Source organism: Bufo gargarizans, chromosome 8, assembly GCF_014858855.1.
Source record: "Bufo gargarizans isolate SCDJY-AF-19 chromosome 8, ASM1485885v1, whole genome shotgun sequence".
Lineage (NCBI taxonomy): Eukaryota > Metazoa > Chordata > Amphibia > Anura > Bufonidae > Bufo > Bufo gargarizans.
This window is the reverse complement of record NC_058087.1, coordinates 117,551,784-117,578,650: the sequence shown is the minus strand read 5'-3', so window position 1 is coordinate 117,578,650 and position 26,867 is coordinate 117,551,784. Positions and strand designations below refer to the sequence as shown.

Here is a 26,867-nt window from a genome sequence, read left to right as displayed (position 1 = left end):
AGCCACTCCTAATAATAAAACAAAATTTGTATATGCTTCTTTTAATGAGGAAAATCTTTGGAATGTTATAGTATTGCCAAATCCATACAGTATTTATTTTTATTTCCATACAGATTAGTTTTGAGAAGGCTTTATCCTCTTGCTGTTAAAATCTGCGAACACCTTAAGATTCCAGAGTTTCAAGGAGTGAGTCGTATTTTAGCTCACTGGGCATGTTACAAGGTATTTCATTTTCACTACTTAATATTTAGGGCCTCTTCACACAGAGTTTTTATGCTGATTTTGGTGTGAAATGAGCACCAAAAAACCCCTTCAAACAGCATCCCATTCATTTGAAGGGAACCTGTCACCTCCAACAAACATCCCAAGCTTGCAGCAGTACCTTTAGGCCCCTTTCACACGGGCGAGTTTTCCGTGCGGGTGTGATCCGTGCGGCGAACGTATGGCACCCGCACTGAATCCTGACCCATTCATTTCTATGGGGCTGTGCACATGAGCGATGTTTTTAACGCATCACTTGTGCGTTCAGTTGAAATCGCAGCATGCTCTATATTGTCCGATTTTGACGTGACGCAGGCCCCATAGAAGTGAATGGGGTGTGTGAAAATCGGATGGCATTCGCAAGCAAGTACGGATGCCGTGCGATTTGCACACACGGTTGCTAGGAGACGATCGGGATGGAGACCCGATCATTATTATTTTCCCTTATAACATAGTTATAAGGGAAAATAATAGCATTCTGAATACAGAATGCATAGTAAACCAGCGCTAGAGGGGTTAAAAATAAAATAAAAAATAATTTAAAGGGATTCTGTCACCTCCCCTCAGCCAAAAAACGATTTAAAAGCAGCCATGCAGCACAGCTTACTTGGATTAGGCTGTGCTGTTTTATCTTGAAATCCGTCCAGCAGTTACTTTAAAAAACGACTTTGATCAATAAGGAAATGCGTCCTGAAGGTGCCCAGAGGGGCGTTTTTTTCTTCCTAGTGAGCCCAGTACCGCCCCTCTTTCAGTGCCCGAACGAAGTCTCGCACAGGCGCAGGCTGTGGCAGGCTGGGGGCGGCAGTTAGAAAATACAAGGAAGGCGGGCTGCCTTCCTTGTATTTTCTAACTGCCGCCCCCAGCCTGCCACAGCCTGCGCCTGTGCGAGACTTCGTTCGGCGTGAGGGAGGGGGAGGAGAGGCTGTGGCAGGCTGGGGGCGGCAGTTAGAAAATACAAGGAAGGCGGGCTGGGCACTGAAAGAGGGGCGGTACTGGGCTCACTAGGAAGAAAAAAACGCCCCTCTGGGCACCTTCAGGACGCATTTCCTTATTGATCAAAGTCGTTTTTTAAAGTAACTGCTGGACGGATTTCAAGATAAAACAGCACAGCCTAATCCAGGTAAGCTGTGCTGCATGGCTGCTTTTAAATCGTTTTTTGGCTGAGGAGAGGTGACAGAATCCCTTTAACTCACCTTAGTCCACTTGATTGCGAAGCTGACATCTCCTTCTGTATCCTCTGCGCTGAACAGGACCTGGGGTGAGCTGCTCCATTAAATACAGGTTAAGGACCTTCGATGACGTCACTCCGGTCATCACATGGTCTTTTACCATGGTGAATCACCATGGTAAAAGATCATGTGACGTACCATGTGATGACCGGAGTGACGTCATCGAAGGTCCTTAACCTGTATTTAATGGAGCAGCTCACCCCAGGTCCTGTTCAGCGCAGAGGATACAGAAGGAGATGTCAGCTTCGCGATCAAGTGGACTAGGTGAGTTAAATTATTATTATTTTTTTTTAACCCCTCTAGCGCTGGTTTACTATGCATTCTGTATTCAGAATGCTATTATTTTCCCTTATAACCATGTTATAAGGGGAAATAATACAATCTTCAGAACATCAATCCCAAGCCCGAACTTCTATGAAGAAGTTCGGATTTGGGTACCAAACATGCGCGATTTTTCTCACGCGAGTGCAACGCATGACAATGTTTTGCGTTCGCGCGGGAAAATCACGCATTTTCCCGCAACGCACCCGGCTCTTATCCGGGCAAAAAAACTGACGCCCGTGTGAAAGAGTCCTTAGAGTAGCCAGCAGCATGTTTTTAACGATCATTTTCTTCCTGCAGGCAGATGAAGCAAAAGCTGTAAAAACGTTCTTTAATCCCCTGCCCGGCACGCTTCTCTAGTCAGGCTTGAAGTCAGCCTCCTTGCTTCAAGTCACGGTGATGTCGCCGTGTGCTCCTTTGTCTCATAGAACTGCCTATTCTTGTCCGCAATTGCGGTCAAGAATAGGACATTTTCAGTTTTTTTCTCCGGAGCCGCGGACCGGAATATCGGGGCACGCGCCGGAAAAGCAGATGCGGAGAGCACATAGTGTGCTCTCTGCATCCATTCCAACCCCATAGAGAATGAATGGGCATTTTGCGGAACGGATGCGGACCCGTTATATGGACGTGTATACGGAATTATTTTTCTTCTGTTTGTCCTTTTTTTCTGTATTTATTTGTATTGACATATTTATTTGTTTAGGTTCAACAGAAAGAGAAATCCGATGAAGAAGTAGCCCAGGCCATCAATCAGAAACTTGGTGACACTGCTGGGATTTCTTATTCAGAGATTGCTTCAAAGGCATGTGACTGTGGAAGAACAGAATTGGCGATTAAAGTAAGGATAGTTACTATAGTTTTATATAGTAGACTCAAAATTGTTTGTGGTAATAATCAGCAACATTCATTTTTAGCAGGTATCTGTTTCTCCAACTCCCCATAAAGTTCCCTACTTTGCCAAGCATGTATTTGTTTTAGGAGACAAGCTACTTCCAGACACTTTGGGCAGCATCCTACCATATCTCCTTGCAAAATAAAGGATGTGGTGTGTGGAAATCTAGCTTGTCTGATCCAATTTTCCTTACATTTCCATCATCAGGGATCAGTCTGCAGATTATACATTTGCCGATATTAATCCATTAGGTACGGGAAGCTTTGATGCCCTGCTCTCCTTTTTCTCATAAATACACTTTACCTATGGGAATATGATATAGACATTTTTAGTTGATCCTTTTTGTTTTTGCTGATATCATTTTTTTCTTCTTTTTCAAACCAAATCTTCAAATGCTGTTATACATAGGGCCTTAAAGAGAATGTGTTAGGAGATTCATGTTGCTTGAACCAAAGGCAGCATAAAATACTGACCGGTTGTCTCATTATAGACAGCTTTGTTTTACTCTGAAATGCTTTGGCTTCTAACGTTGCAAAATTAAGTTTTGTGACTTCTCTGGGTTACTTGTACAAAATAATTTAAGAGTGGCGTAGACAGACTGGGGTAGCAATTCTAGACAAAAAGTGTTAGTTTCAAATATGCATCAAATTTAACAGTGTGCAACTTTTGATAAATTTGGTGCAAAGAATGCAAGTACAGACTCAAGGAAAACTGACTTAAAATGTTACCCTGATGATAAATTATCCCTCTACTCTCTGACTCTTTGTATATAGGACGAGGTCTGTAAATCTATCCAAGGTAGGCCTTGGTGATGTCTACGGGAAGCTTTCTTTTCCACTGTTTGTCCTCTTTCTATGATTCAGCCACAATTGTGCAGCACTGTTCCAGGTTGCTGACATAAAACACAGTGTCATTGTTAAGGGATTACATTTAATAATAATCCCTTCCTGTCAGTCACCTTCTTTCCAAAGATAAAAAAAGGTCACTGTTTGCGTCTGACTGGGAATAGCAGCTTTATCAGTAGACTCAGAGGCGAGTTTGTGATCGTGCAGTTGTGTTTCGGTCCCAAGTATGTGTTTTGTCTTAAAGGGAACCTGTCACCAGTTTTATAATGTCCTAACTAAGGGCAACATAAATAAGTGACTGATTCTCTTCAAAATGCTGGGTCACTTTCTTTAATTGACCCAGTCAATCTGCCAACATCTTGTATTGAAAAGCTCCAGCTGATAATGATGAGTCATGAATATTCATGAGCTCCTGACTCTCTCCGCCCACCTGCTGCTGAGTGACAGTTTGTTACCATATGAATCAGCAGCAGGTGGGTAGGGGAGTGGCTATATCTCTGAATTAAATATACGCTGGACTCAATGACATCACGCTGGTACTCAAATCAGCTCATTAGCATGCGGCATCTTTGTGTGTATATTATGAGGTAACCATCTGTCACACCAGTAAGAGAATACATCTAAGGTACTTTTTAGTAGTTAATGATTGTTTATAATTAGTTAGATTATTATCAAATATCCACATGACAGGTTCCCTTTAAGTGTAGATTAAGTCAATAGACTAGTGATGAGTGAGCATGCTCGGCCGAGTACCGGTTCTGCTCGAGCATCGCTATGCTCGGTTCGTGGCGGTACTCGGCTGAATACCACGTGTGCTTGTCGCATTGCTCATTCAACAATTGAACTCCCAAAAAGCTCTTGAAAGACAAAACAGTCCTCTTCAGGACTAAATAGTTGTGTTTGACAGCAGTGCAGCATATTATTTTTTTCTTAACAAGGGTTAAATTCAGCAGTATTAGGGACTGGTGTCTGCAGGAAGGAACATTCCGTATGTTCAGTACCAAAAAGCTTTCAAAAGAAAGAAATATCAGTGAGATCTGGAGTATACCATCAGAAAGCAGTATGTTTAGCAGAAATTCTAAAAAGGGGCTTATTCACTAGAGTGTGGCTGCATCAGAGCTTGGGTCAGTGATGTCCTAGTCCCCCATCTCCAAATCCACTTCCTCACTCTGGTGTGCCTCCATCATAGAAATTTATTTTTCTGGGGAAATTAACCTAATTTGTGCCAAATCTGTTTGCGTGCTCAATCCACAAACGTTATATACAGTATTCCAGCCTAGAGTAATTTCTGTTTGGGTCACATCATCTGTGTCTGCATTTAGGCCGCAACCATATATACAATGATTGAGCACCGAATTATTTCTATTTGGGACAAAATTCCCTAGTGTGGGTTTCATCTGTACGTGAATTTATTCTGCAAACATATATACAGTAATTCAGCAGAGAATTCTTTCTATTTGGGACAAATATCCCTACTTTGGGTTTCATCTGTGTGTGAATTTAGGCCGCAACCGTTATATACAGTAATTCAGCTTTTTTTTTTTTCTATTTGGGACAGATATCCCTAGTTTGGGTCACAACTGTGTGTGAATTTAGACTGCAACCATATATACAGTAATTCAGTAGAGAATTATTTATATTTGGGACAAAAATCCCTAGTTTGGGTTTCATATGTGTGTGAATGTAGTCAGCATCCATTATATACCAGTAATTCAACATAGATTTATTTCTATTTGGGACAAATTTCACAAGTTTTGGTCACATCTGTGTCTGCGTTTAGGCCGCAACCAGTGGCGTATCTATCACGAGGCAAACAAGGCATTTGCCTAGGGCGGCACTTGCCAATGGGGCGGCAAAATGCCTTGTTTGCCCCTTGTCCCATCAGTCTCATCTGCCTCCGGTATACTCAGAAGATCCGATGGTATATTCTAACCCCCAGGCGTTCCCATGGTGACGGGGACGCTTGCCTGGGGGTTAGAATATACCATCGGATCTGAGTTTTCACACGCTCAGTGAGAGCGTGAAAACACAAATCCGATGGTATATTCTAACCCCCAGTAGTCCCATGGTGACAGGGACGCTTGCCTGGGGGTTATATACAGGGTCCCGCCGCTCACAGGAAAACATTTAAAAAACGAATCAGTAAGTAACTTTTTTCATTAGTGATGTCTTTACTGTATACCTTACTCTGTCTTTCAGCTTCGGTAACAGCAGGCAGTGCGGACGGGCGGCGCTCACTCACTGACGTCACGCGCCTGCGCCGCCTAGTGGGAGAAGCAGGCGCGTGACGTCAGTGAGTGAGCGCCGCCCGCCCGCAATCCCTGCTGTTACCGAAGCTGAAAGACAGAGTAAGGTATACAGTAAAGACATCACTAATGAATAAAGTTTAGGTTACTGATTTGTTTTTAAATGTTTTCCTGTGAGCGTCAGGGGGAGGAGGAATCTGTGGATGGCACCGTTTAGGGGGGGGGGGGGGAAATCTGTGGATGGCACCGTTTAGGGGAGGGGGAGTCTGTGGATGGCACCGTTTAGGGGAGGGGGGGGGTCTGTGGCTGGCACCGTTTAGGGGAGGGGGGGTCTGTGGATGGCACTGTTCAGGGGAGGGGGGGAATCTGTGGATGGCACCGTTTAGGGGAGGGGGGGGTCTGTGGATGGCACCGTTTAGGGGAGGGGGGGGGAATCTGTGGATGGCACCGTTTAAGGGAGGGGGGGAATCTGTGGATGGCACCGTTTAGGGGAGGGGGGGAATCTGTGGATGGCAGCGTTTAGGGGAGGGGGATCCGTGGATGGCACTGTTTAGGGTCGGGGGATCCGTGGATGGCACTGTTTAGGGGCGGGGGATCCTTGGATGGCACTATTTAGGGGAGGGGGATCCGTGGATGGCACTCTTTAGGGGGGATCTGTGGATGGCACATAGGAAGGGGTTGGGTTTAGAGAGAAAGGGGTTTGGCCTTGACAGGAAGGGGTGGGTCAAATTTATACTAGGGGAGTGCCCGAGTTTAGTCTCGCCTAGGGCAGCACAAAACCAAGATACACCACTGGCCGCAACCATATATACAGTAGATCAGCAGAGAATTATTTCTATTTGGGACAAATTTCAATACTTTTGGGCACATCTGTGTCTGCGTTTAGGCCACAAATACATATATACAGTAATTCAGCACAGAATTATTTCCATTTGGGACAAATTTCTGTTTTTTGGATCTCGTGTGTGTGAATTTAGTCCGCAACCATATATACAGTAATTCCGCAGATAATTATTTCTATTTGGGACAAATTTATCTGTTTTGTGCCAAATATACTGTCCATGTACTGTGGATTCATGTGACAAATACTTTTGAAAAGAGTGTCTTTTGCTCCAATCGAAATAATCTGTGCATAAACTAGTGTCCATATTCTGTTTATTACTGGGGCATATATTGAGTCAAATTTAAAATTTGTGTGTCTAGCGACAAAACAAATAATCTGTTCAAAATCTAGTGTCCACAGCGCATGGCTCTCTGTTTCAAATACAGTACCACATGTGAAAATAGTGTATTTTTGTGAGAAGCAAAATATTTGTGCCACATCTACTGTGTGTGCATTTCATACATATTACTAACATATACTGTACTTCATCCGCAGACGGTATATGGTAGTCTGTGACATTATCAGAGCTTGGGTCAGTGATGTCCTAGTCCCCCCATCTCCAAATCCACTTCCTCACTCTGGTCATCCTCCTGACTTGTGTTGACCTAACAAGACCCTACTTATTAACAACTGTGTCTCGTCCCCATCATCCACCAAGTGAAACACTAATTGCCATTCCCCCCATCAACTTCTTCTGACTTTGGAGGCTTAACCCCTTAAGGACACAGGACGTACCGGTACGTCCTGACTTAAAATCGGGATTCCGGCGCCGCGGGGGTTAATCGGACACAGGAGGCTTAACCCCTTAAGGACACAGGACGTACCGGTACGTCCTGACTTAAAATCGGGATTCCGGCGCCGCGGGGGTTAATCATTCAGCCGGCATCCCGTAACAACGCAGGGGGGGGGTCATTTGACTCCCCCCCCCCCCCCCCGTATTGGCGATCGCAGAAAACCGCATGTCAATTCAGACCTGCGGTTTTCTGCGTTTCCGGTCAATTCGGGTGTCCTGTGACCCGATGAACCGGAAAAAGACTGCGATCGGTGACGTAATTATACACCACCAATCACAGTCCGTGCATTTGGAGAGGCGGTGCTGGCCCTGGTGCTGAACGCCGCTGTTCAGGGTGCTGATTGGTGCAGGGGAGAGAGGCGCGAGATTCAAACTTCCTGCGCTCCTCTCTCCCCTCCTCTTCCTGTCCAGCACCCTCACCGTGCAGCATCGTCCAGCACCAGCTCCTGTGTCCCCCTAATCGCCATCCATCACCCTCCTGCACCCATCACCACCCAGGTAGGTTAGGGTCAGTGAGGGAGAGGCACCGTTAGGCAGGGAAAAAAGGGAAAAGTAAGTTAGGAAAAAAAAAAGAAAAAGACCCCACCAGACCCCCAGTAACCCACTGGTGAATTTGATGGTGGAGCAGACGAATCTGTACGCCCAACAGTTTGTCGCTCAAAACCCAGGCTCATTTTTGGGTAGACCCGGTGGCTGGACGCCGGTCAGTGCAGCCGAAATGAGGACATTTTGGGGCCTCGTGCTGCATATGGGTCTAGTCCAAAAACCCAGTGTCAGGCAATACTGGAGTGGGGACGTCCTGTACCAGACCCCACTGTACAGTACGGTCATGACACGCTCCCGGTTTGAGGCCATCCGGAATTGTCTGCATTATTCCGATAATGCAGCATGTCCACCCCGAGGTGATCCTGCCTATGACCGGCTGTATAAGATACGGCCAGTCATCGATCACTTTGGAGCCAAATTCATGAAGGCCTACGTACCTGGAAGGGAGGTCGCGGTTGATGAGTCTCTCGTTGCGTTCAAGGGGAGACTCAGTTTCCGCCAATATATTCCCACCAAGCAGGCGAGGTATGGTGTGAAGCTATACATAATTTGTGAGAGTACCTCAGGGTACAATTACCAATTTCGTGTGTACGAGGGGCGAGATTCCCGTATTCAACCCCCAGAATGTCCCCCCACTCTGGGTGTTAGCGGGAAACTCGTGTGGGACCTTATGTACCCACTGCTGGATAATGGTTACCACTTGTACGTGGATAACTTTTATACCAGCATTCCCTTGCTCAGGTCCCTTGCCGCCAGATCCACGTTCGCTTGTGGGACCGTGCGGAAAAATCAACGCGGCCTCCCTGCCTACCCCCTCCAGGTACCTATCCCCAGGGGTGAGACCTGTGCACTTACCAGTGGAAACCTGTTGCTGGTCAGGTATAAGGACAAGAGGGATGTCCTTATGCTGTCCACAATCCACGGTAACCGCACCACCCCTGTCCCTGTGCGAGGTACCGCGGCAACGGTCCTCAAGCCCGATTGTATCGTCGACTATAATCGGTATATGGGAGGAGTTGATCTCTCTGATCAAGTCCTCAAGCCATATAACGCCATGCGCAAAACCCGGGCATGGTACAAAAAAGTTGCGGTCTACTTGGTGCAGGTTGCCATGTACAACTTTTTTGTACTATCCCGAAGCGCTGGCAGCACAGGGACATTCCTCCAGTTCTATGAGGCAGTCCTCAAGGACCTGATCTTTTCGGACCGGGAAAGAGCAGGCCGGAGTACCTCGGGAACTGGAGGCGCCCGGATCGTCCCTGGCCAACACTTTCCAGGTGTGGTCCCCCATACAGGAAAGAAGGGACGAACCCAAAAAAAGTGCAGAGTGTGTCACAAGAGGGGGATACGGATAGACACCACTACTCAATGTGACCCGTGCCCCGATCATCCGGGCCTCTGCATTATCGATTGCTTCAGGGAGTATCACACTTCCATGAAGTACTAAAGTTTTATAATGCCCAAGAGTCCACTAGAGAACATAAAACACTATGGCTTTCAGACTTTGGAGACACGGAAACAATTTTTCTTTCCCCCAAAAATATTAGTTTTAGTGCAGGCATCCTCAAACTGCGGCCCTCCAGATGTTGTAAAACTATAACTCCCAGCAGGCCCAGACAACCTACAGCCATCAGCAGGGCATGGTGGGAATTGTAGTTTTACAACATCTGGAGGGCCGCAGTTTTAGGATGCCTGCTTAGTGTCTCCAAAGTCTGAGAGCCATACATATTGGGCATCGTCGCGTGCGTAAAAGTCGTCGCTATAAAAATAACTTTTGACCAAACGCCTCGGATGAACGGTGTTAAAAATATAAAATAAAAACTGTGCCAAAATTTTGCCGGTAATAAAGCAAGGGTTAACAGCCAAACAAAACTAAATATTTATTGCCCCGATTCTGTAGTTTGCAGAAACACCCCATATGTGGTCGTAAATTGCTATATAGCCGCACGGCAGGGCATAGAACGAAGGGAACTCCATACGGTTTGTGGAAGGCAGATTTTGATGGACAGTTTTTTTTTTTTTACACCATGTCCCATTAGAAGCCCCCCCTGATGTAGCCTAGACTAGAAACTCCAAAAAAGTGACCCCATCTAAGAAACTACACCCCTCAAGGTATTCAAAAGTTACTTTACAAACTATGTTAACCCTTTAGGTGTTCCACAAAACTAAATAGCGAATGTGGAAACAATTTTAGAATTACATTTTTTTGTTACATTGCCTCAAAAAAGAGTAATATAGAGCAACAAAAAAAATCTAATTTACCCCAAAAATAGTCCCAAAACAACAACCACCTTATCCCGTAGTTTCCTAGATGGGGTCACTTTTATGGAGTTTCTACTCTAGGGGTGCATCAGGGGGCTTGAAAGGGTACATGGTGTAAATAAACCAGTCCAGCAAAATCTGCCTTCCAAAAACCATATGACGTTCCCCTTCTTCTATGTCCTGCCGTTTAGCCAAATAGTAGTTTACGACCACATATGGAGTGTTTCTGTAAACTACAGAATCAGGGCAACCCATTTTGAGTTTTGTTTGGCTGTTAACCCATTTTTTCCAGTACTAAAGTAAGGGTTAAAATGGAAAAATTTCAAAATTGTTTCTCCATCTGCCATTAACTCTTGTGGAACACCTAAAGGGTTAATAGTTTGTAAACCCAGTTTTGAATACCTTGAGGGGTGTACTTTCTTAGATGGAGTCACTTTTTTGAAATTTCTATTCTAGGAGTGCAACAGGGGGCTTGAAATGGGACATGGTATAAGCAAAACCAGTCCTGCAAAATCTGCCTTCCAAAACCCATATGGTGTTCCCCTCCTTCTATGTGCTACCGTTTGGCCAAACAGTAGTTTATGACCACATATGGGGTGTTTCTGCAAACTCCAGAATCAGGGCATCCCATTTTGAGTGTTGTTTGGCAGTTAACCCTTGTTTTACTCCTGGAAAAAATTGATTATATTGGAAATTTTTCAAAAAAATAGAAATTTCAAAATTGTTTCTCCATCTGCCATTAACTCTTGTGGAAGACCTAAAGGATTAATAACGTTTGAAAAAACAGTTTTGAATACCTTGAGGGGTGTAGTTTCTAGAATGGGGTCATTTTTGGGAGGTTTCTATTATCTAAGCCTCACAATATGACTTCAAACCTGAACTGGTCCATAAAAAGTGGGATTTTGAAGATTTCTGAAAAATTTCTAAATTTGCTTCTAAAATTCTAAGCCTTGTAACATCCCCAAAAAATAAAATATCATTCCCAAAATGCTACAAATGCTGGGTAAAAATAGTATTTTTTATGCAAAAAAAATTAACTTTTTTGGCCCAATTTTAGCAGTGTCATGAAGTACAATATGTGACGAAAAAACTATCTCTGAACGGCCTTGGTAATTCAAAGCGTTTTAAAGTTATGAGCACTTAAAGTGACACTGGTCAGATTTGCCAAAAATGGCCTGCTCCTTAAGGTGAAATAGGGCCGTTTCCTTAAGGGGTTAAGAGATTGGGGATCAGTAAATAAGATATCCTCATGTCCCTCTTCAGGGAGGATCAGCTCCCCTGCAAGCCCTCACCTACAGTTTTTCGGGGGGTCAGCTGACATGGTATATTATTTTCTATGTTTCAGACTTGGAAGGAAACATAATTTGGTTTGCTTCAGTGGTGAATCTTTCACACGTGTTTTTTTTTTTTACAGGATTCTGTTTTTTATATAGTGGGACAGGGGTAAATATTTCAATGTTTTTGAAAAAAATATGTCAGGCTTGACTCCATTTTCTCCTTTGCAGATGCCTTTTCAGGAGATATTAGACCCTTTCGCATTTGGGGCCTGGAGGAATTACAATTGTATTCCTTTGTTTCATTGTATGTGCCACTTTCCCTAGATCTTTCTTTGGGGTAGACACTAAAATTCCAAGATAGTCAGATAGCAGCTTGTAATTGTGGTACAGTTCCATAATGTAAAGAGGCAGCAAATGCTGACTGCCATTCCCTGCGCTAAGGCTAGGTTCACACCTGAGCGTTTTACAGCGCGTTCCTACGTGCTGTAAAACGCTCAACAGGCAAAAACCAATGTTTCCCTATGGGCATGGTTCTCACCTGAGTGTTTTAATCGTGAGATAAACCGTGATCTGTTATTTTAGAGGAAAAACTTCTGCATGTGGGATTTCTTTTGTCTAAAAAAAGAATCTCAGATGGAAATGGTTGAAATGGATGCCAAATGTGCTTTACTCATGTTTAAAATGTACTATTTACAGGATCCGTTTTTCCTTTATTTTTCTGATGGGTGAAAAGGGACTAATATACACGATGATGTGTGAACACGGACTAAGGGTACTTTCACACTAGCTGCAGGACGGATGCAACAGGCTGTTCACCCTGTCGGATCCGTCCAGCCGCTATTTTGCGGTTCCGCCGAACTGCCGCTCCATTCCCATTGACTATAATGGGGACTGGGGGGGGGGGGGGAGCTCCAGCACAGAACGACAGTGCGCGGTGAGAGGCCGCTGGACTATAAAGTCGGACATGCAGTACTTTTAGTCCGGCGGCCTTTCGCCGTGCACTGCCGTGCTGCGCCGGAGCTTCGCCCCCGTACCCATTATAGTAAATGGGGACGGAGCAGCGGCACGGCGAAATAGCGGCAGGACGGATCCGACAGGGTGAACAGCCTGTCGGATCCGTCCTGCCGCTAGTGTGAAAGTACCCTAACCTGGATGGAGCAGTTCTTTGTTTGCTGCCCCAAATTGCCACACCATGTGGCCTCACTCTAAGTGTTGTGGTACTAAACTGGTGTACACAAGGGGATACATGATAGGGTTAATGTGAGGCACAGGTCCAACCGTTCCTAGTGATAAAACCCCCATGTGCCTCCTAATAACCTTATCAAATATCCATCTCCTTGCATAATGGACAACATGAAGTTAATGCATGACGTACATGAAAAGTTACTTGCTGTTAATGTTATCAGCAGACAGTCATATACATTTTAACTTCCATCATTCCATGCGTGTCACCGCCATATCTCTGAGAAGCTCTGACAGATGTTCTTCAGTACCTCTTGCTTGAGGTTCTTTTGTTTTGGTTTCGTTTTGTCTTTTCGTTTCCCTCTCTCAGCTGTCATCTAGTTGCACTGATTGCATCCCTTTATATCCCCTCCCATACGGCATCACTTTGCGGTTTATACAACTTCCTGGATTGTGCTCACTGCTAGATGCTGCAACTGCTGGTTCCTCAGTTAAGTCTGTTCCTTTATTTGTGTTTTCCTGTTGGCTTGTTCCTAGGTGACCCTGACTCCCTCCGTATTAAGTGTAGGGAGCCGGTGGTCGTGTCCCCTCACTATTATAGGGTTTTCAGGTGTCACACAGTCTAGGTACGAGGGCATGCAATTATCTATCATAAAGATCTTTGCATGGGATTAGGATTTCACCTACTTTTCCCCGGCGCACCAGTCCTACAGCAGAATAGATAGATTCCTGATATCCCATCATGCGCTGTCCTTCTCTCCTGACTCGTGAATAGGTTCCACACTTTGGTCAGATCACGCACCAATATTTCTGTCTCTAGAATTACCAGACCTAGTAGCTAAAGAGTGGACATGGAGGCTAAATGAGTCCCTTTTGAGGGATAGTGTATTTAAAGCTGACCTGGAGTCAACGATCAGACAATTTATTGAGAACCACTCACTGGATGACACGGCCCTCCCCTTACAGTGGGGAGCATTGAAATGTGTGTTGCGGGGCGTTTTGGTGAGCCATGGTGCTAGACTCAAAAGAGAGAAGGGGGCAAAGATTCAGCAACTTTTGCGACAAATAGCTGATCTAGAGCAATCGCATAAGCAATCATTGGATCCACACGTTCTTTCTGAGCTGACGGCGGCTAGAGACCAACTTAAAGTGTTGCTCTCTGCCTCTGTTTTCAGGAACATCGAGCGGTTTCGCAGCTATTTATTTGCACATTCCAATAAACCTGGGAAGGCGTTAGCGTGCTATATACACCCTAGACAACAAGCTAGTTTCATTCCAAATATACTAGATGCTAAGGGTGCTCTGGTGCATCATCTTAGACAAATAGCGGAAACCTTCAAAGAGTACTACGAGGGCCTATATAACATCCAAGGACAATTTGCGGACATGCCTGCAGAGGCGTTTGCTGACCGGATAAATACATATATGGAGGAGACGGCTCTTCCCACGATACCCATAGAAAAGGGAGCAGAAATTGAGGAGGATTTCTCAGAACAGGAGATGGGAGATGTTTTGAAGTCATTAAAGGGGGCTAAAAGCCCTGGCCCAGACGGTTTTACTGCACCCTTTTTTAAGGACTTTAAAGAGCTACTATTGCCTTTTCTTCTAAGGGTATTCAATAGTATCTCTCCTTCTTGTCCCTTCCCTAGACAGTCCCTGGAGGCTCATATAGTTGTAATTCCGAAGCCTAATAAAGATCCAAAGATTTGCACTAATTACCGTCCCATATCCCTGATCAATTGCGACATTAAAATCTATTCCAAACTCTTGGCGAATCGTCTTAATAGAATTCTCCCTGGCGTTATTCATGGCGATCAAGTAGGGTTTGTACCCGGTAGGGAAGCCAGGGATAATACTATCTGCACGATTAACCTTATTTCTGGGGCTAAAAGTGGGAGGGTTCCTCTCTGTTTATTCTCAGTTGACACTAAAAAAGAGTTCGACAGAGTTATTTGGGAATTTATGATTGCGGCGCTGAAGCAAATTGGCTTAGGCCCTACGGTAATTGGGAAAATTGGTGCCTTATACACGATCCCCACTGCCAGAGTGAGAACCAATGGTATATTAGCCTCTTCTTTCTGTATAAAAAATGGGACTCGGCAAGGGTGTCCGCTCTCTCCCCTGCTGTATGTGATTGTTATGGAACAGCTGGCTAATGCATTGCGAGCTAACCCAGATGTTACGGGCATACAGTTGGGGAGCGCGCACCATAAATTGGCTCTATACGCTGACGACCTCCTTATGTATGTTTCAAATCCTCATGTCACTGTCCCATCTATCCTACATGAATTCCATAGGTTCGGCCTCCTGAGCAACTTTAAAATGAATCCCACCAAAAGCGAGATGCTCAATATCTCACTCCCAACGGAGGTAGCATCCCAAATTCAAAGCAACTTTCCCTTTCTATGGCAGAACGTTAGTATAACATATTTGGGATTACAGATCCCGAAACAGCTCCACCTACTCTATCCTCTTAATTACCTACCCTTGCAGAAGAAGGTGTTGGAAGATTTACAGAAATTCTCTCTGAAGCGCATCTCATGGTTTGGCAGGCTTGGGGTCGTTAAGATGGACGTTCTTTCGAGATTTCTGTATCTTTTTCAAACTATCCCGATAAGCGTCCCAGGGGGATATTTTGCGGTTCTTCAGAAAGCCATTAATCGGTTCATTTGGAATTCAGGTAGGTCTAGGATCGGTTCTAAGGTGCTGACTAAACATAGGGATAAGGGAGGGCTGGGCCTACCAGATCCTAAGGTATATCATGCATCAGCATTAGTGATGAGGATCATAAACTGGTCAGTTAAAGACTCCCCGAAACTCTGGATTAAGATGGAGAGGGAGCTCTCCCCACTAGATTTGTCGGTAGCACCATGGCTTACCAACCGCCCAGCTCAAGAGAGTTGGCCTTTCTTGGTAAGACACGCCTTGGCCTGCTGGGATTATTGGACCTCGAAGTTTCAGATTTAGCATAAAAAAGGTCCCATGACCCCAATTATGAGTAACCCTGATTTCATGGCAGGGGAAAAGGCTTCCAATTTTCTAATTTGGAACAAATCCCAATACCCTAGGATCCGTGACGCTATGATACAACAACGCTTGCAAGATTATGGTTCCCTTGTATCTGATGACAGGCAGAATGGCTCCACATGGCTTGCATATGCTCAGATAAAGTCTTTCATACACAGCTTATTTGATCACAGGTCATGTCCTGACATGACGTCTTTTGACAATATCTATGTGAAGCCTGATGTCCACTACAAGCTCATTTCACAGTTGTATGGGCTTCTAATGGATAGTAGTAATCCTGATTTAGCCCCATTTTTTGGACAGTGGGAATCTGATCTACAGCTATCCTTATCAAAGGAGGATGTCCTGAAGGTGTGTACACTCTCTCATGGATTGTCTATGGCTGCACATGCAAAGGAGAAGAACTTTAAGATTCTATCCAGGTGGTATTATTGCCCTTTGACCCTAAGTAAGATGTTCCCAAGTGTCTCTAACCTGTGCTGGAGATGCAACCTAGCAGTGGGTTCAATGCTGCATATATGGTGGGAGTGTCCAATAATGAAGAAATTCTGGGACCAGGTGTTCCTCATTCGCAACAAATTCACAGGTAAAACGGTTCCCAACTCCCCCAAGATTGCTCTTCTGTCGCTTATCCCTGGCTCGATAGCTAGTATTAAGAAAAATCCGATACGGTTCTTTCTGATAGCAGCACGTATGGTAATCCCGCGCCAATGGAAGAAGACGGAGGCTCCCTCTCTCTGTGCATGGGCGTCCGAAATCAGATGTTTGTTACGAATGGAAGAGCTTACAGCGCTTTCGCAGGGTACGGAGAGCATTTTCTATTGTAAATGGAATTCTTTGATGGATTTTGTCCAATCTCCAGATTTTTTGAGGCTAATAGGGGAACTCGGCAACACGGGGGGGGGGGGGGGTTGAGACCTGGGGTATTAATAGTTTTACAGCTTGCATCTTGTATTTCATTCTTTGACGATAGCCGCCTGATTATCTACATAGCGTATGTAGATTTCCGTGCGGTAACGAGTATGTATGTTCTCCTTTCTTCTTCTTTTTTTTTTCTCTTTCTTTCTTTTCTCTCTTTTCTTTTTACACGGGTTTGTACTGGGAGATAGTTCATCCTTGAATGCTACCTGTGTATTGCCTCCCTTGATTTTTGTAGGGTCTCTAGGGGTGAGGGACAAGATTACTAATCTGCTATATGGTATGAATATTGCAGTGTATTTGAGTATGTTCTCTTTATTTTCTAATGTTTTGTACCTATCGGTACCATTTGCTCATACTGATTGTTATTGACAATATGGATCCTGCGTGATCCTTTATTACTATATTGTAATAGTGTCATTTAATGCTCATGTGCTTATTGAGTGACTTTGACACCTTTTGAAAATAATAAAGTGAAGTAAACATAAAGATCTTTGCATGGGCTGAGCAGTCAGGGAGAGCTCTAGGGCTTTTATAGGGCTCACCCTTATATTTCTTAGTTCAAGTCAGTCGGATCTTTATTTGTATCTTCTAGTTTTCTGCAACACCATCCGTGACAATGTGCCTCATATTAATAATAAGTGGCCTGTATTCTGTATTCTTGCATTAACCCCACGTTTTGTTTTACAATTCGATATTGACCTACTGGAATCCTTTTCTTTAGGGCTGGTGTGTGGAAACTTTTTCAATGTAGAAAATTGTTTGTTGATTTAGGTTTTATATACCTCTCTGTCTGTACACTGCCATCAGGTTCAAGGAATATAGTCAGATCTAAAAAATGCATGCTTTTTTTTTTTATCTCCGTGAATTTAAGGCCTATTATGTTATTGTTGAGAACTTTATCAAAATCCAAAAAGTATCTTTCTGTGCCATCCCAAAAAATGTATATATCTTCTATATAAGGTCCCCAAATCTTAGTGATTTTCTGTGAATACTATTCTATCCTCCCACCAACCTAAAAATAAAGTTAGAGGCACAGCTGTATGTTTATATTTAAGGGACAATTAGATTAGAGAAAGAAGCAATATTCTAGGAGAAGCAGTGCTGGTGGCAGTTCGCGCCGCCAACGCTGAAAAAGTGGAGCTGCGAGTATACATAGTTGACAATATGGGAACAGTAGAATTCCCAGTATAACTACATAGTCAACGATCTGTGTCACCACTGAGAGTTGTAACCTCTTATTTGCTCTTCTATTTAGTTTTAATATATGAATTAAATAAAAGTGAAGTCTTAGGCCACTTTCACACTAGCGTTTTTTGCAGATCAGTCACTGAACGCAACAGGAGCTGAGACTGTGTTTTCTTTTTTGTTTGTTTTTTAAAACTAATTTTATTGAAGTTTAATAAAGAGGCATGGACATTACATTATGACAATGATGTATCCCGCGCAGGGGAGATTCAACCTTTATCCCATAACAGTAAAAGGTGATTGCTTTGTACATATATTTTAGCAAATTCCACAACGGAGCCTGTGTGAAGGCTAATTAAAGAAAAAGTGTTCGGAACACAAGAGTCCGAGTTTCATTGAGCTGATGACAAACAAGTGTCATCCGACGCTGAATACATATGTAATTGGTGTAAGGATAGAGGATGGAGCCGTGTCGGCCAGTCATGTGACCATAGGGGCATGATGGCAGATTTCGTCCAGTTTATGTTCAAGCGTGCCGAATTTCTCTATTACATCTATTTCACCTGAGTGTACTTTCAGGCTCGTCCATAAACAGGAGGAGATCATCAGCATACAGGCCTATTCTTTCCTCTCTGCTACCTATAGTTACTCCTAAAAAGGACCTATCCTATCTTATCCTCAGGGCCAGATGTTCTGCAAGCAGCGTTCAGCTGTCCGCCTGGCCGTGCGGAGGCGAGCGGAGCGGAGGCTGAACGCCGCCAGACTGATGCAGTCTGAGCGGATCCGCTCCATTCAGACTGCATCAGGGCTGGACGGAGGCGTTTGGGTCCGCTCGTGAGCTCCTTCAAACGGAGCTCACGAGCGGACCGACGAACGCTAGTGTGAAAGTAGCCTTAGACGAGTGGCAAGAAGCCTAGTTAGAATCTTGTAATCCAGATTCAATAATGAAATCAGCCTGTAGGAGCCGCATTCAATTGGATTTTATCTGGTTGCAGAATAACAACAATGGTAGCGTCATATAAGGAATCGGGGAGTTGATGCCACTGATGGGCCGCTAGGTATAATTTAAGGAGTTGGGGCCCTAGAATGTCATTATATTTGGAGTACACCTCCACAGGGATCCCGTCAGGTCCCGGTGCTTTCCCAGCGGGCAGCTCCTTCACAGCCAGCTGAATTTCCTCCAGCGTTATATCTTCGTCCTCCGGACTCAGCCGAGGGTGGAGGACCTCTGATAGGTACTCTCGCAGCTCCTGGGCGTTATATTGCACTGCAGAGCTGTAAAGAGTCTGGTAAAAGCCCTTAAAGCTGTTCAGGATGCCATCCACTGAGTCTACAATCGGGCAATCAGGACTTTGTATACGTATGACAGGGGGAGGTGGGTTCTAGCTATATGGGCAAGAAGCCTTCCCGCCTGATCTCCAGACTTAAAGGACTGCTGTTTCAAAAAGAACAACCTGCGCTCACTTTTTTCTTTTAGATGCATCAAGTATGATCTACCTCTAGTCATCCACTCGCTTCTGTTCACCTCTGAAGGGTCAGACCGAAACAACACCTCAGCCTCCTTACATCGTGCAACTCTAGTTCCTTCCTTATAGACTCCTTTTTAACGTAGGATATAGAGGATTTTAAGCAGCCTCTCAGGTAGGCTTTTAGCGTATCCGAAAGCAATAAATCATCCATCTCCCCACCCTCTAAGAATACTTGAAGCTGATCAGGGACTCTGTCATTTGGGGTCATCAGAGAAAGCCAGACGGGATGAATTCTCAACTTGCCTCCCCTAGGAATAACGCCGGATAGCCTTAATCGCACCAGTACCAGGGCCGTCTTTGCCGCAGGGCAAAAGGGGCAGCTGCCCCGGGCCCAGTTGTTCCTGGGGGCCCATGGGAGCTCCGTTTCCCAACTCCCATTCACTAGTGACTAGGTTGGGGCGTCGCTAGGTTAAAACATTCGGGGCCTGGGCCCCGGATGTTTTGTCCCAGGCCCCGAATGTCCTGCCTGCCTGCTAGATACAACTGTATTGCCGTACACAGAACGGCAATACAATTGAATCTAATACACTGGGAAGAGGTGAAGGACCTTTGGTGACATCACAGGTCATGTGATCAGCAAAACAGGCTGTGATAGGATGACCTGGATGATGTCACCATCATGTGACCAGTGCAGGATTGGACCAGAGTGAAGAGGAGGAGCCTAATGCAGGACTGGAGAGGTAAGTGAAGGGAGAGGCAGAGCAATGCTGGGAGTTGTAGTTATTTGACTGGGATGTATGTTAGGGCTGAAGGGAGGGATGTTATTGACATGGGACTGTATGTTGAAAGTGGATGGTGGGGGGGGAATAATGTTTATGTACATGGGTTTAGGCTACGTTCACACTTGCATTTGGGGATCCGCTTGTGAGATCCGTTTCAAGGCTCTCACAAGCAGCCCCAAATGCATCAGTTTAACCCCAATGCATTCTGAATGGATGCAGATCCATTCAGAATGCATTCGTTCGGCTCCGTACAGCCCCACTGTTCCGTTTTGGAGACGGACCCCAAAATGCTGCAAGCAGCGTTTTTGTGTCCGCATGTCCATGCGGAGGCAAACGGATCCGTCCTGACTTACAATGTAAGTAAATGGGGACGGATCCCTTTGCATTGACACAAAATGGTGCAATTGTAAACGGATCCATCCCCCCATTGACTTTCAATGTAAGTCAGGACGGATCCGTATTGGGACTTAGAAATTCAAATCTAATACAAACGAATCGGTCCTGAATGGATGCATTCGTTTGTATTATCGGTGCTGATCCATCCTGTACAAGTACAGGACAGATCCACATGAACACAAGTGTGAAAGTAGCCTTAGGGGGGTGGTGATTGCATTGGATTATGCGTTGGAGGCGGCTGGGGAAGAGATGATGTTATTTACATGGGACTGTATGGTGGAGGGAGGATTATAACTGCAGGGGGCACTGCAGATCCAGGGGACATTATAGGCATCTTATTACTACTGGGGGCTCTATAGGAGGGTCTTATAGATCCGCCTTATTTCTACTAAGCGCACTATGGGGGTCTTATTACTACTGAGGGGTCTGTATGGAGCCTTATTCCCACTGGGGGAACAATAGGGGGCCTTATTTCTACTAGGGACTCTGTGAGGGTATTATTAATATGGGAGGGCTCTTCTAATAATGGGGGGCATTGTTAAGGAGCATTATCACGGTTGGGGCAGTGTTACTAATGAGGGCATTCTAGAAGGGAATTACTATTGGTGGGACTATGAGGAGCACTATTACTATGGGGGGCAGTAATGTTTCTTCAGGATATTAATTGGGGGGGGGGGGGTAGGGTTGTAACTAAAGGCTCATGGGCTCCGGTGCAAGAGTTCAGCTTGGACCCCCCTTCCCTCAGTGCTTTGTGTGTCTTCCTATGCGGCACAAGTGTCTTTGGGCCCCTTCATGCTCCTGGGCCCGGTAGCGACTGCTACCTCTGCACCCCCTATAGCTACACCCCGGGGGGGGACGGGGGGACGACCGGCAAGCAGCAGGATAACACTGTGAGGACTCCAGTTGGGGGATAATGATAGAATGTGAGAAAGCTAAGATGTCTGTGTGTCACACTCTGCAGAGACGAGGCTGCTGAGAGAAGTTGTCCAGACCGAGTGGAGAAGATCTACAGAGAAGATGATGACAGAGAGGAGACGTCACCTGGAGGCCCTGGATGTGACAGGTAAGTGCTGCTGTATAGCAAGTACAGCAAAGTGCGGGGGGGGGGGGGCGTTATCCAGGGGGCCCAAGTAAATTCTTGCCCAGGGTCCAATCAATATTAAAGACGGCCCTGACCAGTACAGGTGAGTGGTCCAATGGACCCTGTGGTTCATACTGAATGTCTTCAAGATCAGTGAAAACTGCAGCATTACCCAGAATAAAATCGATTCTAGATAGAGCGCCTCTAGCAGGTGTGAAACAGGAGTATTCTCTCTGGTGCGGATGTATGAGTCTCCACATGTCCAGCCAACCCATCTCTGCAATAATCCTGTACATGGTAGTAACAGGAGAAGAACCGTCAACCCTCTCCCTTGCTTGATCAAATCTGTCCAGGCTCTCCTGCATCACCATATTAAAATCCTCCATGCAAAGCAATCTGGCATTAGGATATTGAGCAACAAAGCCCAATGTCATCTGGAGCAAGGCGAGATTAGCAGGGGTAGGGTTGTATAGGTTAACTACAACATAGGGAGCTTTATTAATAAACCCGTATACAAATATGTACTGTCTCTCTGAGTCTACCACTGATTGCTGAACTTCTCACTTAAAGGGGTTGTCCGGGTTCAGAGCTGAACCCGGACATACCCTTATTTTCACCCCGGCAGCCCTCCTGAGCCTGGCATCGGAGCATCTCATGCTCCGATGCGCTCCCGTGCCCTGCGCTAGATCGCGCAGGGCACAGGCTCTTGTGTTTTCAATAACACACTGCCGGGCGGTAACTTCCGCCCAGCAGTGTGTTCGGTGACGTCACCGGCTCTGAGGGGCGGGCTTTAGCTCTGCCCTAGCCGTTTTACTGGCTAGGGCAGAGCCAAATCCCGCCCATCAGTGCCGGTGACGTCACCGGGCTGCCTGTCAGCCCCATAGAGAGCCCGGTACGTCACCGGAACTCAGAAAAATGCCTTTGCCCTGCGCGATTTAGCGCAGGGCAAAGGTGAGCATCGGAGCATGAACTGCTCCGATGCTCATGTCAGGGGGGCTGCCGGGGTGAAAATGGAGGGATGTCCAGGTTCAGCTCTGAACCTGGACAACCCCTTTAAGGCTCCTGTGGACTAGTAGGGCCACTCCTCTAGAATGTGAAGTGCCATACGCTTGCAATGACCACTAAACCCATGGTATGATAATTCTCCTCCCAGTCTCGGTGTCATATGAGTTTCTTGCAGACCTAAAATATGTGGGTTATATCTCCTTATATGTGAGAATACAGTAATCCTCTTGTTCGGTGCACCCAAGCCTCTCACGTTCCAAGACATCACGGTCAGGGACTCCATGGATAAAACGCAAAATCCCTATCCATACACAGCAACACCTCCCATCGGAAAGAACAAATGCCTCCCTTCATCTCTGGTAATTTCCACTCCCTCTCACCCGAGTAGTGACTATTGATGATCCATGCCTTCAACATAAAAAGTAGCATATAACTTTGCATACAATCAACTATCAACCAGGAATATACATACAGTGCAAGCACAACTGTAGTCTGCACCAAGGCTAGATGTTCGGGGACCTGCATAATGTATAAGATGTTTAGCCCATGCAGGTAGCCGAACGCTCCTGAACTTACATAAAATCGAGCTGTAGGGGCTGTTAAGTAGAGATGAACATAACACATTTAGAAAAGCCCCCCCCCCAGGTAACAAGGCTTAAACAAGACTGTTAAACAGGTGAGCCGCAAGGGCTGGGAAGCAAAGTGTCTTCAGGGTGACTTCAGGCTCTCCGACATCCTCGGGCTCCACGTGCTGTCCGGCCTGGCCTCGCGAGGAGTGGCGGGAGCGGCGGCACCGCCGCCGCCATGTTGATTCTCCTGCCGAGCATATTTTTTAAGTTTATCGGACGCAGATTGCGCCTTGCTAGGACCCATCTCGGGCTTCCTCCTTCTTTTTTGTACTTGTTACTCAGATTTTGGAGTAGACAGCTTGGCAGGATAAGTCAGGATATTATACGGGGAACGGAGCTGCTCCTAAGTGCGTGCGCTCACATCGGCAGTCAGCCACGCCCCCTCGAGACAGGTTTTTTGACAAAACGATTCAGGGTGGCAGGGAGACGTATAAGAAATTCCGTACCTGAAGAGAGGCTGGCAGCTTAAGCTTGTAGGAAACATCATTAATTTGCTTGAGGATCTCAAATGGACTAAATGAAGCGTGGACCCAATTTGTAAGGGTACTTTTACACTTGCGGCAGAGGATTCCGGCAGGCAGTTCCGTCGCCGGAACTGCCTGCCGGATCTGGCAATCCAGACACAAACTGATGGCATTTGTCAGATGGATCCAGATGTGTATCCGTCTCACAAATGCATTGAAATACCGGATCCGTCTCTCCGGAAAAACGGATCCGGTATAATTTTTGTTTTGCCTTTTTTAAAGGTGTGCGTCCTGCATCCCGGCAAGTGTTCAGTATTTTCTCTGCTGTATTTTCTCTGTCCAAAAAACGTAAGAGGGACTGAACTGGTGCATCCTGAACGGAATGCTCTCCATTCAGAATGCATTAGGCTAAAACTGATCAGTTTTTTCCCGGTATTGAGCTCCTGTGACGGAACTAAATACCGGAAAACAAAAATGCTAGTGTGAAAGTACCCTAAGAGGGCATTTTAAGCCTAATGTATTTGGAGGCAAGCCACACTTTATCACCAGGATGGAACCTATGAGAATCTCTACGTCTTTTATCAGCAGCCTGCTTCATGCACACGGAAGCCTCTTTCAGAGCTGCCCTGGTCTCCTCACAGATTTTAGAGAACTCTCTTAAAGTTGCATCTGCTGCACGGGTACCAAAGTAGAAGACACCAGGAGTGGGATGTTAGGTTGTTGATTGGGATGTTAGGTTGTTGACCGTAAACCAAAAAAAAATGCTGATTTCCATTTCACCACCATGACGGCACACATGAGAGAGAGATTCCTGACCTCTGTAGGGGCAGGAACAGAGAAAGGTTAAATTGACCCCTCCCACCACCATACACCAGTGCGTTCCTGCCCCTACAGTGGCCAGGGCGGAGAAAGGGAGGTGAAACATATTGTGTACCCCTTTTTTTTTTTTTTTCAGTGTACCTGGGAGCTACATCGGGAGCTCGGCGCTTCTCTTGCGGACATCTCGTTCCGGGTACGTCCCCTGCTCTCCGGAGGCGCATGCCGAAGCTGACAGGGAGACGGCAGGGTCACGCTCCCTGTTAATCAGGAGCCTGCCCTGCGGCTGCCACGGGCCTCCTACCTCCTAGTGAGATCAGCTGGCCGAGACGTCGCACGTGTGCGGGTGTCTGACGTCACTTCTGGGTCAAGGAGTACACCCGGAAGTGACTTTATCTCAGGCGGGGCATTTAAAAAAACCTCAGTTCCTTGCCGACACAGCCACATCATGTCGGACCAGGAGTTATAGCAGCCCAAAGAGCATGACGCTCCAGCGCTACAAACTGTGAGTGTACACTTTTGTGTAGCAGACCCACCAAGGAAAAGGGTCTATAGTGGGGATTATAGGAGGTGGTTTAGTTTAACTACTATGGAATTCCTCCCCTTGGGCTGGTACCCCACATTTCAATGTATACTGCACTTTCTGTCTATGTACTATACATTGAATCCTGCATTAATACAGCTGCTCTCTCATAGGTCACTAAACAAACCTTGAAGAAACCCAGGAAGACTATGAGATGCATCCAATGCTGTGCTAAACTTCCTGATAAATTTACTAAAAATCTCTGTAAGGAGTGTATTGCAAAAATTGTGAGAGGTGGACAGCTGTCTATCATGCAGGAATTCAAGTCTGTGATCCAAGAGGAAGTTAGATCTTCATTGGCATCCTTTCGCGAAGAAGCCCTTGCAGCGCCTCAGCCAAAATGCCAAAAATTTATAGGTATATCCTCCTCAGACTGACTGGTTTGAGGACGAGGCTTCCTCATCTAAAAGAGCTGAAGACAAGCATCCCTTATCTGAAGGGGAAATAACAGATGAATAAAAAAAATATATTCTCCATAGCGGAGATGAATGACCCTTTAAAAGCGGTTAGCGACACTATGGGAGTAGAGGATGTCCAAAAACCTCACTCAGTTCAGAAGGTTATGGCAAGAGAGAAAAGGGAGAGGCGCTCATAGGGTAGTAAGCGATGATAAGCAGATAAACGTGATGGATTGAATGTGCTCACCTTTGGGTGTTGTGCAGGTGTAAACGCACAACAGGTTAGACACACCAAAGGTATGGAGGGTGAGGGAGGTCTGTGCTGCCGGTACCCGTTCATTCCATTTGGATGGAGTTGCCAAAAACTCCTAGGGAATGTTAGGTGCGAGAAGAGTGATTTGTGTCCGAAAACACACGATAAGGTACCTCTTTGGCGCACAGGGACGACCACAGTTTCAAGGTTTTTTGGTATAAATACTATTTATTGTTCAGTTGACAACGCGTTTCGGAGTTTATAACTCCTTTTCAAGTCTAAAGTGAAACAACAAAGAAAAAAAAAAAGGGGAAGAATTGCCGAAGCCAAAAACAAAAAGTCACAGAAAGGGCCCCCACACGGTTGGGGGGAGGATATATATATATATATATATATATATATATATATATATTATATATATATATATATATATATATATTTTATATATATATATATATATATATATATATATAGAAAAAAAATATATAAATGCGCATAAAATTCAGTTATAGTAAATAAATCAATTGAGTAAAAATTACAGCATATAAAAATATATATTTTTTTTGTATATATGTATACAAAATATATTGCACGTTGGATTTTCCACAGTCTGGATGGTTGGTGGAACTAGTGTTAGCCCAAACATGAACGCAAAGAAAGGCTCTAACCACTTCTATTGGCAAGGGCTTAGTGTGCTCCAATCTGTCCAAATTGGACGCTGTTTAAGTAAACTATATATATATATATATATATATATATATATATATATATATATATATATATAGATATATATATGTGTGTACATACACTCAAGAATGGTGTGAGTGATGTATAATGTTAGACCATAATATACAATGTACATTGGTATTATACTGATGTAGTAGGGCGTGGTGCTTATGTGGTGTGATATGGCGACATGAAGTGGAGTGTGATGGGTAGATGTTGGTATTATTAGAATAGTGATGTTGATTAGTCTAGTCTCTGCTTGGATTTATCCTTTTATTTTTATTGGGGAACAGGAGGGAAGTATAGGGTTTACCTTGGGAGCGCCAACAGCAAGGGGCAACAGGCAAAAGGTGGCCGGGTGGCTGCAGAAGGAAGAGGATGAATAAATAAATAAA

General features: G+C 45.2%; 1 protein-coding gene across 3 annotated transcripts in view; it reads left to right on the top strand.

Annotated features, from left to right (window-relative positions):
- The window catches only part of VPS16 (VPS16 core subunit of CORVET and HOPS complexes), a 517,606-nt gene that overhangs the window by 335,441 nt on the left and 155,298 nt on the right, over positions 1-26,867 (top strand). For all 3 annotated transcript variants that reach the window (XM_044302613.1, XM_044302614.1, XM_044302612.1), the window contains exons 15-16: positions 114-222; positions 2,515-2,649. In XM_044302613.1, the coding sequence (XP_044158548.1) occupies positions 114-222; positions 2,515-2,649 (244 nt within the window). The remainder of the gene's footprint in view (positions 1-113; positions 223-2,514; positions 2,650-26,867) is intronic.